The sequence below is a fragment of the Rhinolophus sinicus genome, linkage group LG05 (assembly GCF_036562045.2).
Source record: "Rhinolophus sinicus isolate RSC01 linkage group LG05, ASM3656204v1, whole genome shotgun sequence".
In the NCBI taxonomy this organism is placed as follows: Eukaryota; Metazoa; Chordata; class Mammalia; order Chiroptera; family Rhinolophidae; genus Rhinolophus; species Rhinolophus sinicus.
In genome coordinates, this window is record NC_133755.1 from 151,178,855 (window position 1) to 151,198,074 (window position 19,220).

The following is a 19,220-nucleotide window of genomic DNA, read 5'->3' on the forward strand; positions in this document are numbered from 1 at the left end:
GATGATGTATCTGCCATGTTTTGGTTTTCCATCTCTAAGAGGGGATTGGACACTCTTCTTTGTAAATTGAAAGTTTTACTGTCACCAGTGTTATCAGTATTAAGGAAGATATTTTTCATGTGTAATTCAGATATACTTCCTTCAAAAGAAGAGAAAAGCAAGACTCCACCCATGTTTCTATGCATTAAAGTGGGGAAACCAATGAGAAAGTCCTTTGCCACTCACACTGCAGCCATGGTCCAGCAGTACGGCAAACGAAGAAAGCAGCCAGAGTACTGGTTTGCCGTTCCTCGGGAGAGGTGAGTGTGGGCTAAAACGGAACATCTGTTCATCAGTGAGATTCTAATTGCATCTTGATTTTTCAAATTTAATCTTAAAATACTTGATTTTATTCCTGAATAACAGATTTCTATTAGTTGTACATTTTAGGATTTGTAGAATATTATATGAGTAGCTTTCTGCTAAAGCGTGGTGTAAGTCTAGCAAATTTGAGGTAATCATTGGTACTGCGAGCTAACCACTTTCATAACTTTCTAACCAGGTGAATTTTAAATGAAGAGTTAGATATTCTCAAGTGCCTGTAATTGGAAATGCTCTTCCGTTGAGAAGAAAGAAATTCCACAGAGCAGCTCTAAACCCCTCAAAATGCTATAGAGAGACATGATTTTTAAAGTGCTTATTATTCTGGAGAACTAAAGGTTGCTTTGGCCTAATGGAGGAAGTATCTGTGACTCAGCAGCTTGAGAAATGTGACATGAGATCACCTGGATGGGTGGTTTGAGGGAATGTATACTTCTAGAGAGATTTGTATTTTAAATTGCAAAGAAGATATTTTATTGGTTATGTAACAGTCTTGGATAGCAGGAATAGGGGCCTAGAAATTCTTCAGCAGTACATCATCGAGGACATGTTTATAATAAAAATAGGAAACATTATTTTTAGAAAAAAATAAGTATTTTCCATTTGTATATATGACAGAATAAAAATGTCTTTAAAAAGGACTTGCAATTAGCTTTCAAAATTAGTAAACTCACAGATTTTTCCTTTTTCTAACTATTCATCAAGCATCATGATCTGGGCAGACCTTTTGGCACACCTCTGTATTTGTCAAGAACAAATACACTCAGCGAGCCTCCTTAAGCATGACTTGTTAATAAAGCAAAATGAAATTCCAAGTAAGGGTACACTTTCTGGCTGATTAGAACCCACAATGAGAATTCTCATCAGGAGCTGCCTCCTTTTAATAAATTACAGTTTAATATGAGAAATAATTAGAATTTTAATGAATTTGCTAATTTCTTTTCCCTGTCTTAGACCAAGTTAACATGAACATTAAAAGTAATTTGTTTTGTATTCATATAATATACTCCTCTACTTACACCTGCAACCCCCGCAGTATCTCATTGAAACTTTAAACTAGGGATATGGTGGAGATAAAAAGAAAATGTGTCTTTTATTATTATTTAAAAATGTTTCAACAGAAGCAATGTAAATTTGTGAAGCCCTGTTAAAATGAGAGTTGGAGAATCAAAGGTCACAGCTGGATAATACCTTAGAGATTTAAGCCAGTTCCTGCCCTTATAGGTGAGGAAGACAAAGCCCTGAAACTTTCAGCCACACTGTGGGTTATGTGGACTTCCGGAGTCTATCAGAAAAAAAAACCTACCTATTATATGTGTCCCATTTTCTCTGGGAAAATGTATTATTTATAATATAAAGAAATTACGTGTTTTATCACTATCTTTAATGAGACTGTGTGCACCAAGGACTCTTCTAGAATAAATATAGCAATCTCACACATGCAGTTAATTATACTGTTATTCTTTAACCCAGAAAAAATCTGTAATGCTGAAATAGTACTTCTCTTTGACCTTTTATACAAGTGGTTTTGTGAGCTGTTTAAAGTAGGTCACTTGTTGAATTCTCTGATGTTGTATTTTGTAGTGTCCCTGACTTATTTGTCTTTGGCTAGCAAATAACCTGGCATACTTAGTTTTCTTTTTCTTGAAGTATTAACAAAGATTTTTCGGGGAGGCATCATATCTCATTGTGTTAATGATAGATTCTTTGTGTTGATGTTTAGAAATTTTTGTTTTAATTGTTCCTTTATTTCCATGTCTACCTACACTAAAGGAAGCCACAATGTAGTTTAAGATTGGGAACAATGCAGAAATCCTATAGTTAATTCCCACCCAGAACTCCAAGGGCATAGTGAGAAATAAGAGAAGTTTATTTTTATTTTCAATTTATGAAATTCTTCAGGACTTAAGGCTCAACAAAGTCCTTAAAGGAGCCAAGAGTGGCATGAAGTAATTTTCTCCCTCTGATGATGATTTCTGGATTCCCTTGCTATATCAAACTGAGTGTTTCTATTTTATGGATCCTGGATGCATTGGCATTTCAGCAGCCACGTGAGGAAGTCATCCTAGCAGTGGCTAGGTTACAGTGTTCTTTCATAGACCTTCTAGATGTGACAACTTATTCTCATTAGCAGGTATCTTTGACTCACCAAAGCTCCTTGACACAGGAAAATAATATTTTGATGTTGACAAAACTTCACAATTGTGTTTCACTATGTCTCTATTATTCCTAACACTGTTTTTTGTATTATATATTTTTTACTGGTTTTCAACCAATTACTAAATAAACATTTATGGGTGCTACGTAAGGAAGTAAAAAAATTCATAGATGCTAACAACATGTAGTCTTGCTTTGAAACAGCAACAACAAAAAGTAAGAAAACAATGTAACAAGTGTTTATAGAACCGTAGAAGTATTTATAGTTCCATAGAGCAATAAAGAAGCAAAATTAATGAGCTTGGGTTGCTATCTGTGTCAAGGATAGCCAGAAATTTTTATCAATATTTTTTCCTTTTCTGTTATTAGTACTAAGAAACTAATTCTCCCAAAACATCCCTTCTTCATTTATAGTGTGCTCTATGACTTCCTTAATTCCATCATTGAATGAATAGTCTACCAAGTAAGAAAATGGGGAGGGTGAGACACAGAGGAAGCAATGATGGGAATCTGCATGTATAGTCTCTATCTCCTTTGCTTTCAATGCGTTACTTTTTTTTCCCTGCAACCCTTGTTAAATTTTAGATAGTAGAAATTAGAGATGTGAAGTGGTTAAAAACTGCCTAAATACATAATAATATTTTTATTTAACGTAATAGCAGTTGTCAAAAGATCTAAGTCCGCCATGGGTCCAGAAAAGCTGGTAGTTTTTGTCTCATTCATACATTGCTACTTGCGACATGCACTCTTTCACTGAGGATTAAATACATGTCAACTTTAAACCCTCCCTCCATGGCAGCTTGCAGAATCATGTACTTATCTTGAATCAGCTAAAGATGACAGTGGCGTACGTGGGAGATTTGAAGTTTCCAGAAGTTGGCTTACAAACCTGGAACATCCAGTTCTTTTTCTACTTTCTCTCTTGATGCTAATTTAAACATAAGGACAGTGGATAATTCATCTTGGGTTAATTGTCTAGTACAGGTTTTCTCAACCTTGGTACTATTGACATTTAGAGCTGCAGAATTACTTGTTTGAGGGGATGTCTTGTGTGTTGTAGGTGGTTAGCAGTATCCATGGTCTCTACCCACTAGATGCCAATAGCACCTCCCCCATTGTGACAACCAAAAGTGTCTCGAGACATTTCCAAATGTCCTTGGAGGGGCAAAATGACTTCACGCTGAGAACCACTGCTCAAGTACGGGACTCTTAGACCATGGCCTAGGTACCATTCCAAAAGTGATTGTGAGCCATGAGAGCTCACATTTTAGGATGTGAGTACTTAAAACTTGATTGGATTTGGTTATAGTCACAGTATTTACTCATCTGCATATATGTATTTTGTTTCCTTTACTCAACCTAATACATTTTGCAAAGTATTTCATTAAAATTTATTTTTAGCTTTCTTATTAATCTATACTTTTTGTATCTATAAAAACAACACCATTGCTCCTAAAAGAACGTTTTATCTGGAAAGTAATCCCACATTGATAGAGTACTATAAGCAATAAGGTTGTTGATAAGCATTTATTTTTGCACCTTCACATTGCACAAGCCTGTGTTAGAAGTTATCTGATGTATAAGAACATAGGACTGTACCCTGACCTGGAAGAGGTATGGAATCTTCGGCTGCCCTGCTCTGGCCAGTGATTCCACTGGCCAGAATTGGGTAGAGATGAATGAGCCCCAGAATTGGGTAGAGATGAATGAGAATCCCTAGGAATTGTGGGCCCTTTTACCTACTTGAAACATAATTCCTTCATTTGAAAAATGGGTCATGATGAGTGTTAAGTAATTAGATCATATTTCAGCAAATAGTTATTGAGTGCGTACTTCCTGGCAGGCACTGGGTTATTTGGAGTAAAGTAAGAAGACTGGGACCTTACCCTGAGGAGCTTATGAAAAGCTGTTGAAAACAGTTCCTAGCACTTTATAGAGACTTAATATAGATTGTATTCCAAAGATTTGGATACCGTTCTATGTAAAAAAATAATTATTGTCCTTTTTCTTAACTTTAAGAGATAATTTCCTTTTCAGAACCAATAATTCCTTTTCAAATTAAAACTTTTTTTCCAATTATGCATGGACTATTAATCTCTGAAATGTTTTATAATAATTGATTTCATATCCAGCTTTTAAAATAAATAAGATGGGAATGGAATTAAATAGCAGGAATTATGTAGAATTTGCTAAGTCATGCATAAATGTTTAATCCAAGTTGAATTAATTGGCTAGTGTGATTTGTATAATAAGTAAGCTAATAAGAGAGGGAAAGCGGGAGAGGGAGAGTCCATGCATATTTAAAAAAACAAAATTTAACTTAAATAATTACAAGATAATTTTAGCAATATTTGATCATACAGATAAGCAGGGGGTGTGGACAGAATCCATTTTGCAGTCTGCTTTTTTTACCCACTTAATAAGTTGTACACATTTTCCATGTCAAATACTGTTATTTTATGTGTAATGAACAATATAGTTAGCACTCCCATTATGTTTCCTGATTGATTTAATCATGTTACTGCTTTGGACGTTAGGTTATTCCAAATTTTTTGCCATTATAAGCAATGCTACAGTAAACACCTTCGTAAAATCCTTCAGGTAGTCTTACCAAGTCAACGAATATGTTTCAGGCTTTTAAATACATGTTGCACACGAAAGTGTGTGGCAATTTATACACCACCAGCACAAGAGTGCCCTTTTCACCACATGCTGGGAAATCTAAGTAGTATGATTCATTATCAGTTTGGTAGATGAAAAAGGAAATAAATGTGATTTTAATTTTTTTATTTTATTTTAAACTTAAATGAGCACTGGTTATATAGCATTCTTTTGATATAAAGTAGTCAGAGTGGCCTGAGGATTTTTATTCTAGGTGACTCCTTTAATAATAAATTTATTTATACCTTAGTATAAAAATATGTATATATCCATATATACATATATGTATGTGTGTCTATATACGTATATGTGTGTATGTGTGTGTGTATATATGTATATATATATATATATGTATATATATATATATATATACATATATATATATATAGTTAAAAATTATTCTAGAATACCATGTTTCTCTAATCAGCTTCCAATTAAGATCAGCAAGCCTTTTGCTTTACATAGGATAGTTTTGTTTTGTGCCTGCACACATTTAAAATAAACTCATCATATATGTTAAGTTGATTCTGTTTTAGAAAGCATGATATTACATAATATCAAGAATAATTGAACTTCCAAAGCACTTGATGATAGTTGGGATTGTTTTATACTTTCGAAATTACAGTGAGTAAGGTACCCATGAGCACACAGCTGTCCTTTTAAAAGGTGCTATCTATGTGCTATGCATATTTCTCAGGTCCAGTTTGTGAGCAGCAGAATACATCTGGCAGTTTATAAATTCTCTCTCCAGAGTTTTCCGTGATCGCCCAACCCCAAATATAGAAACACGTGTTTAAGGTCCCATTTTTAGGAAGGGGGCCTTCTCTTTAGGTCAGTTTTCCCGCCAAAGATATTCAATGGAAAGCTCATCCCATAGACAAGTGATAGGTGTTCATAGTTATTAATAAATATGTTCCATAGTCCTTAGCTCTTTCTACAGTAGAGCTTTGTGCTCATAGTTTCTATTCTCTTAATAGGCTTCTATAGGAATGTCTTCGTTTTATTTTCAGTTTTTTATTATTTTTTTCCTGGGGCTGGTATAATAGAATATAACTGATTTTTTTTAAAAAAATTATCTCTAACCACATTTTAATTTTGAGATTACTTAGATACCCCTATATGTGGGCAGTCTTTAAATATTTATATATACATATTTATTTCAAGACAATTTTCGTCCAATCTCTGTTGGTTTTAAATTATTTACTATAGTAAGCACAAATTGGGATTTATATCCCTTTTTCACCTGTCCAGTAGAGGCAGCCATATATACAAAGATCACACACGTAACCTTTTCAACATCAAAGTTATTTTGTGTTGTTAGGAGTGATTAGTTGATGGCAGATCCTAGTTTGGACCTGCCTTTTAACTCTTTGTATTTTCTTTTTGTCCTTGAAAGTATCTACTCTTAGTTCTGGAATATTTAGAGTAAAACCTGAAAGTCATGAGTACTGAGCTTTTCATGATGGGCCATCATCATGAAAAGGTATGTCCTCAAAAATCTTACTCATTTTTAAATTAAGTTTCTTTGGACCCTGATATAATTCTGGTGTCTGAATCACAGTTTTATAAAATGCATTCGATTGTTCTGGTTGAGGACATACCTTTCCAAATATGCTTTTGTGATTTCTTCATCATCCAGAGTAGGATCACCACCCTTAAAAACTCAAAGGGGAATATCAAAGAAATTAACTCAATATCTCAACTCTCAATGTCCCTAGTTCTAAGTCAGAGCGGACTGAGAGGGCAGGGAGGGCTCAGTTGCTGCTCTCCTTGACCCCATGCACAGTACTCTGGATGGTACTTTGCAGGGGTTATCACACTTAATACTCATGATAGTTCTGTGAGGCATGTGGCATCGTTTCCCATTTTACAAATGCAGAAACTGGGACAAACTGAGTTTCAACACCTTGCTCAAACTGGCAAATATCAAATCTGGGACTTACACTCAAATCTATTTGATATCAAATCTAGTCTCATAACCACATACCAGAGCAGGCAGTTGAAACTGTCTTTATTATCCTCTTTATTTATGCTGACAGATCACTGAAATGGGAGTGGGAGAGGGATTACATCATACACTCAAAGTCATTTTCTGGCTAGTAAGGGAACGAAAGTTTGCAGCATCCCCAAATGTATTCATCTTCTTAGAATTTGCTAAAGTACCTTCCATCCAGCTAGATGTGTTTCAGTGATTACGGGCAGAGGAACTGACTGATATTTTATGGATGATACTGCATGGGTGCTCATTCTTTGAACTGAGGTTGTCTAATCAGAACATTATGTGGAAATAAAGAGTTTGACTAAAATGTCCTTTCTCTGATATTAGATGTTTTAACTTTAGTTATAGGCTGGTTGTAGCATTGGCTCATTATTAGAATGAATTTCTATGGGCTACAGTGGTTATCTGGCCCAAAACAAAGACACAAAATTCTGTTTTCTGAAGCTAGTATCACAAGATCCAGGTAACGTATTTTACATGACCCTGAAAGGGAACACAGCACCTTGTACCTAAACTGCAATTTCCTATTCTCTAGTTCCTCCACTGTGTACCTTATGGCTTCAAAAATCTTGTGGAAAGGTATTTAGATCTTGCCATATTGCCACAGAATACATCTTAACCTTTCAGATTAAAGTCTAAACCCCTTGTTTGTGTTTAAAGCCCTTTGCACACTGACCTACTTTTTAGCTCTTTCTTGATCTGCCTAAATCTGCGGTTTTACTGAAATGGTCACTTTGTGGGTTTTGCCCAGTGAGTCTAGGACCTTTCTAGCTTGGCACCTTTTTAAAATACTGTATTCCTGAACTCAAGTGGTTCATCTCTCTTCTCTTCCTGTGCGAATCCTTATTTCCCAAAGCAATACACCTTATGATCATGTCTCCCTAGACTGGCAGCTACAGTCCTTTGCCACCCTGTACATGCTTGGTGAACAGGCCACAGGCACAGAGGCTGTGGGGGCAGGAATTGAAGTCTGACACTTTTTCTCCTTGTAGGAACTATCTATCTCAGTTTCTAAATTCAGAAATATTGGGGACTAAAGCCTGTGGAGGAATCTATTGTTTCCCAGATACAGAAGCATATGGAGTTAACAAAGAATTCATGGCTTAGATCACTGGGTGCCAAACTTAGCTTTGTAATAAAGTCATCTAGGAGCCTTTAAACATAGGGAGTCCCCAGGCCCTTCCCTGCACATCCTGCTGCTTTGGATTTGGGTTAGAACACTAGTATCTGATAGGCATTCTCCACATGGTGATACATATTGGGGCATTATTTTGTCCTTATGTCACTTTAACATTCTGTAACATTGGACATCATTAGCCATCCCATCCTCCATGCGATGCCCTCTTTCTTCCTATCTCCCCTTCCCAGTCTTTCCTTTCTCCATTTCCTCATTAAATGTTACCCTTTAAATGACCCTCTCTTTCTCACTATATATAATTGCCCACGCCTAATTAATTCTTACTTATATGCCAGTCAGTTTTAGTTGTCTTGAGTCTAGAACTTTCTACTGAGCCCCAAACATATATACCTAGTAGTCTTCAATATTTGCATCATCCATAGATAAAACAAGCTCAAGACAGATCGCGGCCTAAACTGGGTTTCTTATTTCCATCTTTATCCCTGCCACTGTTGCTAGAACTCCTGCCACCTGTTTTCTCCATTATAGTAACTAGTCCCACCAGCCCTACATGTTAGTTCAAACATCTCCTCTAAGAAATCAGACTTTCCCTGTCTGGTTTAGATGCCCTCTGCTGCACTCTGGCCTCTGCCAAAGCACTCACTACACTCTTTTACAAATGTGGAATCCTTGTGCCTTTTTTCTACCGGACTTTAACCTTCTGAGGGCAGGGACCAAGTCTTATAATGTTGTGTCCTATATACTAGATACTTAGGATCTAGTATATAATATACTCCTAAATGTTAGTTGGATGTATGCATGAATAAAATATAGTCTAATAAATAAAAACGTTTAAATAACTTAGTCTTATAATTAAAATAATGCAGACTTTACACAACATTTAGAAAAATACCAAAAAGCAAAAAGGAAATAAAAAGCTCATAATTTTGTTACACAAACTAACTACCATTTTTATTTTTTAGCCTTTTGACCTTTTATTCTATATATGGATTAATATAATATATAATTATACACACACAGTTTTGTAAATTACTTTTACTTAAGAGCATCTTTCTCTGCCATTATTCTGTCTGCTTACATTTAGTAGAGCATGCATTACTTTTGTAATTAGAAGTAAACTCCTCAAAAACAAAATTGATTCTCCTGTTAAACTTGCTTTGCAATGGGAGGGCCTTCATGAAGACTAAGCAAAATACTCTTAAGAACATTATCCTTGGAGGAAAAAGGATGAATAAAAGGAATTACAAACTAATCTAGTTTTCTAGCATGAAATCTTTAACCGTAGTTAATACTAAATTTTCTAATCAAAAGTCACCTGGTTTTTAATGGGATTAGGGCAAAACTGAAATCTTTAATGACTGTTATTGCCAAAAAGACCATAGTGTTGAGTAGTCTTTAAAATACTGTATTTTCTAGAACAAATTAGGCCCTACTTATCCAAACCTGTTATAGTTCAGAATAAAAACTGTGACTTTTAAGTATCACACAACCTTATGTCACACTTTAATCTTATAATGATGTTGTAGGGTGAAAATGTCACACGAATAAAAGGAAAAAACTCAATAATGCCCCCTAAGCAAGCCCTAAGGAATTATCTTTCTCTCTTGTAACACCAGTTACAAGTTTCAGAAAACTGCTGAACAAATATAAGGCTAGTTGTTTATGTAAATATTCTCACTTTTTAAAAACACTTTTAAATATTTTTGAAGTGATACTGCTTCCTTTCATTCTTTTCCTGGTCATTTTACGTCTTTTGCATCACCTTACAGTTCTAGAAAGTCATCCTCATCTCCCCAGAAGCACTGTATTAGTCAGCCACGCTTCAGTAACTTCACTAACCAGCGTTGGCAGATGCCTTGAGTTAATCAGTGACTCTATAGCCAGACCTTAACTCATGAGAAGATCCCCCCCATTATAAGCGAGCTCTTCAGTGTGGTGGCTGTGCTTCCTGGGGGAGGAGGGAGCTCCTGCACGGTGGAGAGTTGCTCCTCACGCTTTCCCATTGCAGGATAACTAATCCCCGCCAATGGGTGCCGCACACAGTGTTTGGGAGTAAGTATGCAGAAACTGTCATTACCACAAACCTAAATGCCTGCAGGAGCCAGACAGGAATGGAGAGAGGGAAGCTCCATGGCCAGTGTTACAATTACCTGCTCCAGGGAACAGCCGTGAGTACCTGTGTACTTACTGCCTCCAACCCAATGTTGCTGTGAGGACACAGGAGCCTGGTGTTGCTAGGTCTTCCCATCTTTTCCAAAAGAAGCTGAGATATGAACTATGTGTGTCAAGTCTCTCCAATTTTTAAGTATTAGCCATTGTTTAAATGTTTTCTTTTTTTTTTAAAAGTACTGTTCAGTCCAAAAAGTATGTATCCGCTGCTGAGTCCAAGCAATGGGCTGCCAGCCTAAGGCATCCAGCGTTGGTATTAATATAAACTTTTAGTTTTTCCTTATTTTTAAGTGATCCTTTTTATAACTGCAACTGTTGTCTTGATTAATGATTCTCAAAAGAACTTTGCTATTATTTTTGGTGAACCAGACAAAGAAGCATATTTAGTCAGTACTTTGTAAATAAAGATTTCTTTTTATAAGGACCCTTAAAACCTTTTTAGAATGGGTGTTACACCTGGGCATTACTAAGCATTGGTTTCATTTGGAGTTGCAGAATACTGAATCTGGTAGAGCAAAGAAAAGGATCTTTTTTATATTAGGACCTTGGGTCAAGCCACTGAGGTGAGTTTTAAAAGGTGGTAGTTCTCTAGTTACAACCTCTGTAGTCAAGGGTGGTTTGCTGGATTGGGCTGCTGTGGCTATATTCAGAATGGAGTCTGAGGAGGTTTTAGACTGAAGTGCATTGAAATATCTTTAATTTATAATCAATAATACAAGGGAATATTGCGGCTGCGTACATGTGTATTTCAGTACTCTTTAGATCATATTCTTTTTTCTTCCCTTTCCCTGTTTTATTATTTCCCATTCTCGGAAGTATGTTTTCAACGTAATAGCTGTTAAATTGTTTAATGGCTCCTGCTTATAATTTTTAAATCAAGTGGGTAGTTCGGTTATATCTTGCTATGTATAGCTCCAATTTCTTTTACCAATCAAGTGACTTCTGATAAGACAGGAACTGCTCCTGGGTCATTTTGGTCAAGTTTGTTGCTTAGTGTGGTAGCAAGATTTTAGATAATCACATGGAAGGGACTTTTTAAAAGATCTGTTTGAAAGGAGAATGAACTTTCTTATACATTTAATGCTCCAGACACCTAGGTTTTCTTATCTTTATTTTAGAAGTTCAGAGAGATTAAGAAACTTCCCCAAAGCTGCCAGATAGTAACAAGTGGAACCAATTTAGGGAGTTCAGGTCTTGAACTTGGAAATGTGTGGGTGGTTTTGTTTTTGTACTTTACCTCATAACTATGTTTTTTAAAAAAATGGAAAAAAGGCAACAGCAAATTAAATCCTCCCATAACTAGTAGTCTTGTTTGATAAAATAGACTGTAATTATACCTAAAGCTCATATACCTACAGTATGAATAGTAGAATAATGTTTTGTTCTAAGCATCAACTCCGATTTTTTCACCAGGTTTTATAACCCTAACCCCTACAGCTTTGTCAGTGATTGGCTTTTATTAAATAGTCAAACCAGGCCAGTGGGACTAACCATAAAGGAATTGGTGAAGCATATTAGTTGAGACCATGAACTGACCTGAGGTTGAGGACAGGTTCACTCCTAACATACCGTGTGGCCTTGGGCAATCTGTGTGAGCATCTGTTTCTTCCACCATTAAATAGGAACGATAATTACAGTGGACACCTAGTGGGGTTATTATGAGAAAAATAAAATGAGCTTGCCCATGCACTAAGTAAAAGTTGTTGCTGCTGTTCTGACTTTTCCTCCCACAGTCTATAGTGCTTTGTTTTCTCTGAAGTAAGGCTTGTTGCCTTCCAAGAACCGATTTCATTTGTCTTCTTTGAATTTCTTTTTCAGAGCTAACAACATTATCTGCTAAACAGGGATCTGTAACTTGAATTTGGTGTTTCCTTTGGGCTGAATACCCAAAAGAGCCTTGTGTAAAGGCCTTTGAGTTTATGAAGAAATCTGATTAAGCCCAAATTTGTAACTAGACAATCTAAACAAAGCCCGAGTGCCAGGTTTTGGTATTAACTGTTGCCCGATGGGTTGGAACTAGTTTTGTGCCTGGAGGAATATGTACAACAAGCTCCCGCACCCAACTCCCCATGTCCACTGCCGCGCCTGGGCTCTGGGCCTGACCGTCTCTTGCTGGATCACTGTTGTAGCTTTCTCAACCAAACCTTTGTTTCTAGTCAGTGCCTCCCTCCCCTCCCCCAACACACACACACACATACACACACACACACACACACACACACACACGGCCTTCTTGACTGCAGAGCAATCTTTCTAAACTACAGATCTGGCCGGGCTTCTCCCCTGCTAAAGCCCTGGATGTTGCCTCCTCTGTGCCTGTAGCAGTGCTTCTCAAGCTTCAGTCATTCACACAACTTCCATCACAATATCCCCATTCTTGAATACATTTTGTACTACTGTTCACCTAGTAGTTGTCTTTGAAGGACTTAAATCACCCTCCCCTCCTTTTTTTTAGCCTTTTCCGGAGCAGTAATATCTGTGAAATCAGAAGAATAGCATGCTAGTTGTACTTGCTACTGATATTCTGTAAATAAGTATGTAACTATTAAAATGTGTCCCGATGTTCCCTCTGAAGTCACTGGAACTGCCCCTGCCACATTGTGGGAAACAGTGGCCTCAGGATAAGTTCCAAGCACTTTATCTTGTGCCCAGGACTTTCTGTGACCCAGTGATCCAGCCCCCCTGGCCCTTTCTTTCTTATCTTCTGCCATTCCATTAAGCAAAGAATAAATCTTGCTCTCCCATTCCTCTTGTCAAGAATTCCTCCCAGGCCTGATGAATCCTGTTCTACACACACAATCATCCCAGATGCCCACTGGCTTCTGTCACGTATTGTTAGAACTGAGTTAGGAGGTTTTATTGTTTCCCCTCAATCTGAGTGCTCTGGGGCAGGCCCTGGGTCTCCTGCATCTCAGCAGCCCTGCCCCTATTACAGAACCCTCTGTCAGAGGTCACCAATACCTGATGGCATTTCCCTTCTTTCTTTCTGCCATGTCCAGTTTAACCTCCTCTAGCATCACCCTGCTCTTAAAATGCCTCTCTTTTTGCACATGTGCCTTCTGGTGGAATGCCATTTCCCTTTTTTCCTGTAACTGACTCTTTCCCCTCCTTCAGCGCTCAGCTTGACCATGGCCCCTGGGAAGCCTTTCCTGAATAGCCTGAGATGATTCTCCCCTGGGCTTACCTTTGTCATCACTCTTCTTAAAATAAATAAATAAATAAATAATAATAATAGTAATATAAAGAAAAGCAGCAGCATGAGCACAGGAGCCAGAACGGATGTCGGAACAAATGTACAAGAGCATATGGCTGGAACAAAGAGTACATTTTGAGGATTGGCACATAACAAAGCTCTCAGGCAGCCCCAAGAAGTTTGAATTTATCCTAAGACCTATAGGGAGACCTTAAAAGGATTTTACACAATTGGGTGAAGTGATTAGATTTGCATTTTATAAAATTGCTTCTACTTCTTAGCAATTTCTTCTTGGCTTCCTCCCAGGACTACTTCTGTGGCTTTCTCCTTAAATATTAGCATTTGCCAAGACCCAGTTCTTGACCCAGTTCCCTGCTCACGTGCTTTACCACACCCATTGCTTCATGACCAGTGTGGCAATAATTACTGGTGATTGTGTTGGCTTGGCCAGAGATTGTAGAGAGCGTCCTGAGCCACTGAGCCTGAGAAAAGCTCAGAGACTCATGGAGACCACAGGATGAGTCACTGCATATAACTTCAAAAAAGCCTCGCACAGGCTTTCAGAGGTCAAGATAAACTAGGGCTGAGATACTGTTCAGTTTGACAATAGGTCACTTTTGAGCCAATGAGCTTCACTAAATTAATGAGGGAGGGAACAGGATTTAAAAACACTGCCTCTTTTTAGACAGTATCTGAGGCGGAGTTAACAAAGGACATATACTGAAAGGTTAATAAAATCCGAATGGAAAACTTCAGGAATGAAAAGAAGTGGGGAAGGACGCTAACCCAAACGTGAACAATATACTCTGAAGGGAAGATGAGATATGGGAAGGGAGCTTTAGGGAGAAACAAAAGCCAGAGGCTGTCATTTTTTAAAGATGGGGAAATGCAACCCAGTTTGTGGATTAAGATGAAGGAGATACAGGGATGGAGAGAAGAACAGGTGGGTGGAAGTAATGGAGGCAATTCACCAAGGAGTTGGCCTATTGAGAGTACAGAGGAGAGGGTAAAAACGGAAGAGGAGTTCTTTCTTCTGAAGAGAAGGATCACTAAGAGGGAGGGACGGACAGTGGGGGCCGGGGGGCGTGCATTCTAAGGATGCTACAATGGAGAATCCTCTGTTCAGAGTGGGAGGCAGGTAGGGCAGCAATGTTGAGAGCTCAAGAAAGCAGAGGCCTGGAATAGCTGTGTGTGGAGTAGTCACAGAAGAGAGCGAGAGGTGAGTAGGTAGTCCCATGAGGGAGATTTTTCTAGCCAACGGTAGCTACCTTTGATTTGTACTGGATTTCTTAAGCATGAATAAGCAAACCCAGCAATATCCATCGGTGCAAGAGAGGAGTTAGAAAATGATTGTTTCTGTTTCTGTGGGCAGATATTTGCAAGTGCAGGTGCTGTAGAAGCCTTTAAGTGGTGCACCTTTAAGGGGCGCCAATGAGGGTGAGATGGAAAGATTGGCCTGGAAGTGTGTGAATCTAGATGGGGCTAATGGCTGGGGAGAGAGGAGGAGTAAACGTCAGGGTGAGAGCAAAACTGATAGAGTCTTGAGGAAGGACTGGGCAATGTGGAGGCAGAGGGCTAGGAGGGGAATTTTCAGAACTGGAGGCCTGTTTCCAGAGGGCAGGGTTGAGTTCTGGGAACTAACAACCAGGAAAACCCAGTTACCAAAAAAAAAATTCCAAGAATTACGTTAAATGCACTTCGGTAAGCTTACAGCCACTCTAATCTGGAAGGAAAAACGATGAAGTCATATCCTCTTCCCCTCTCTCCCCAATTAATTAGTAAAAAAACATAAACAAAGGATGGAAAATTGAGCAAAAGTAGAGCTGGGAGGAAGGGCATTGACATGAACATATCCCATTGGGGTGCCCCGTTGCAGAACATACTTTTAAGGTTTCCTGTCTTGTCTCACCTGAGGCCTCCCAGGGTCCGGGTGACTTTGTGGGATGTAAGACAGACTCTATCACCCGAGAGAGGAGGGAGGCCCTTCAGGGCTGCTGCCCTGCCTACCACAACCAATGGAGAACAGTTCCCAGAAACATGGCTGAGCTGAGGTGTCTGCCCCACCATGTTCCCTAAGCACAGAGCACAGTACTGTGAGCCTATTGATGGAAGGTGTAGGAGGAGGAATGGGGAGTGGGCAGCATGTGCCCTAAGGGCCACCCAGAGCATGCCACTAATGTTACTTAAGCTTCATTACTAAAATGCAAAGCCAAGGAATGAGTTGGCCCATACTGTGAGACCTCCGACTACGGACAGGACCAAAAATGTACCTGTTTCCATTGAAGTGCGGCATTCATAAAAGAAGAGGCAATTAGATTGGCTGGAACATTTCCAGGGATGGGGAGTTTGGGCACGTTATTCAATCTGCCAAGTTTCAGTTTCTTTTTCTTTAAATTGGGCATAGTAAAATTTACCTCAGAGTTATTATGCAATGTAAGGTCAGAGTTATTGTGCAGTGTGAGATCCCTGAAGCAGGGAATCTCATCGTTTCCTTTGAAGTAGCAGATATATTTCATCAGCATTGCTAAAAACATAAGGTTGCTTCTGTATTTAATATTAAAATTTTTATGACTCTGAGCCTCTCTCTGTGATATTTTAAGAATGCCTTTATTCTCCTTTCTAGAGCCTTCCTTTTGTGGTAAGTCCAAAAAGCCTAGTTCTGGTTCACAGGTTAATGTGGTGTTAAGTGGAGGACTTTGTACTGTGGTTGAAAGAACCCTGATTGCCACATGAGATCTAGTCCTGGCTGTGATGCTGACGGTAGCCTTCAGAGCCCCCATTGTCTAAGGAGAGTTCGTTGGCTTAAATGATATCCAGAATCTCTACCAGCTTTTATGTTCTGGAATGTAAGCTCCACAAGGGCTGGTTCAGTGGTATATAGTGGCCATAGAGAGCACTGTCAAAGGAAGCAGTACCCTCCAGCCAGGGACAACCAGGAACATACCCGAAGTCAAACAGGTTGGGTTGACTTGTTGCAGTGAAGGAGAATGCACAGCATGGGACCATGGACCATCTCAGGAAAAGGATGCTAGGGAAGAATTATAGGATTTAGGCTTGTGTTAGGTGATTCAGGGGAGCACTTAACGGAAGTGGGACTTTGCTCTAGATTGGATGCTGTAGGGAAGCAGGGGTCATTCCATGATTGGGTGTCTTCTAAATCTTGCCTAGGAGGGAAGACTATACAGGTTAATGATGTAATTGGTAAAGAACAACAGTCACTCATATTGACTAGATTAGAGGGATGTTTGGTCATTTTTGTGGCTGGACAGTGTTTCTATTTTTGTGTTCAGATATGAGACCTCTTAGTGGTCTTGTTTTTTTTCCATGATTCATCATGAACATAGTGGCCCTATCTGATGTTGTTGTTTCATGAAATTGTTTATATTCCATAGGAATTGGCCAGGGCCTAGCTGTGAGTGACGGGCTAGCCCCTAGCAACACTGGGGCCTGACTGATAGGACCAGGCTAGATCCCAGGTATCAGAAACTGTTTTTCTCATAAGTAAGCTAGCCAACAAATAATTAGGAAACCATTTTATCCAGTGTGGATAGAGATGTAATAAATGTACCCTTTTCCAAAAGTTGAAGTGAAGCCTGTTTGGTTCTCAACTCTATTACAAAAGACGTCTAAGATGAACTAAATTTTAAGTGTTAGAAACTGAAAGAGTTAAAATTGTATACTTAAAATCTCTCTGAAATGGTGATGTAGTTCCTTTTTCTAAGTTAATTTTTAATAAGAAATTTCATACTACATGGTAAAAAGAGTTGAAAGATTCCAAGAAGCATACATATTGCTGGTGGGAGGGCAAATGATGATATCATCCCTCAAAAGGGTACACATGTGAAATGACTCACGTATCAAGTTATTCATCATAACATTCTTTATAACAGCACAGTATTGGAAACAACCCGTGTCTAGGTATAGAGGATGGTTATATAAACTATGGTAAATCTGCACAGTAAAGGATTGTAGCTATAAATGAAAAGGATAAGAAAGCCATCTATGCACTGATGTGGAAAGATATCCAGGACATATTGTTACGTGAAAAAAGCAAGATAGAGAATAATACTAACTTTGTAGAAATGGAAGACAAAACAAATATGTATTTATGTTTATATCTATATAATAGTACAAAACCACAAGAAACTAAAAAGGTCATCTAGGGGAAGAGGGTGAACACAGAAGCGGTAGACAGGGATATGAGGGAGAAAGAGAAAGAAACTTCTAATTATTTGCTTTTTTAAATATAATTTTGGTGTTCAAACCACAAAAATGTACTACTTCTTCTTAAAGTTAAAATAACAAGATATCTGATGTAAAATACATCTTTTTCCCACCCCATTCCATTCCCCAGAGGTAACCATTTTAATCAATTTTTTATGTAGACTTCAGAATAGTCCATTGCATTAGTCAAGGATCTCCAGAGAAACATAACCAACAGGATGTGTGTATGTGTGTGTGTGTAGAGAGAGAAAGAGTCATACTGGTTTTAAGGAATTGGCTTATGTGGTGTGGGGACTGGGAGTTACAAAATCTGCAGGGTAGGCTGGCAGCCTGGAAACTCAGGAAGGAGTTGATTTTGCATTCTTAAGACCGATGGCCATCTAGAAACAGAATTCCTTCTTGCTCAGGGAACTCAGTCTTTTTCTCTTAAGGCCTTCCACTGATTGGATGAGGCCCACCTACAATATGGAAGGTAATCTGATTTTCTGAAAGTCTGCTCATTTACGTATTAACCATATTTTAAAAACAAACAAAACAAAAAATCTTCACAGCAGCATCTAGGCTAGTGTTTGACCAAAACTGGCCAGAACTTAACCAAGAGGACATATAAAATTAGCCCATCACATTCAGACACTATGTAATATATGTTTGTTTTTTTCAGTAGAAATGATAGCCTATCATACACACTGATACCTCGTCTTGGATGATACCTTTTTATATTTTCAAGGAATAGGAGAAATCTTAAAGGAAATACACCTTTAAAGTACAGGAAAATTGGTAATTTTGTATTATGGAAGAAAAGACATGATCAATATAAAAAGGGATATAACAGCTTAGAAACACACTTGATAGTGATTAATGCTTACATTATATGGAGGATCCTGCAAATTGAACAGAAAAATATTAAGTCCATAGTCACAAAGAGCCAATTCATGAAAGAAAAGCTGCAGCCAGGAAGAAAGCATTTGAAAAAATGTTTAACCCACTAACACTCAAAGAAACTGAAAGTGAGTTGGGTAAAACTTAAAATATATATTAAACTTATTTTTTTAAAAAAACAAGATAAGCAACATTATTATGAAACTTAGATATAAACTGCAATGCTGGTGTCAAAGTAAAAAGTCAGCCTTTCAGAAGCAGTTTGGCAGGATAAATCACAAGTTATAAAACCATGCCCTTTGGCCCAGTAATCCCTTTTCTGGGAACTACTCTGAGGAAATAATTTAAAGATGATAAAAGGCACAGATTATGAGGATGTTAATTATAATGTTATTGGTACAATCAAAGAAATGGAAACAACCTGAACATCCTGTGGACAT

General features: G+C 38.0%; 1 protein-coding gene across 5 annotated transcripts in view; it reads left to right on the forward strand.

Moving 5' to 3' along the window:
- NCOA7 (nuclear receptor coactivator 7) overlaps window positions 1–19,220 on the forward strand; it is a 118,492-nt gene that overhangs the window by 83,499 nt on the left and 15,773 nt on the right. For all 5 annotated transcript variants that reach the window (XM_019729481.2, XM_074333541.1, XM_019729480.2 and 2 more), the window contains one exon: window positions 131–299. In XM_019729481.2, coding sequence (XP_019585040.2) covers window positions 131–299 — 169 coding nt within the window. The remainder of the gene's footprint in view (window positions 1–130; window positions 300–19,220) is intronic.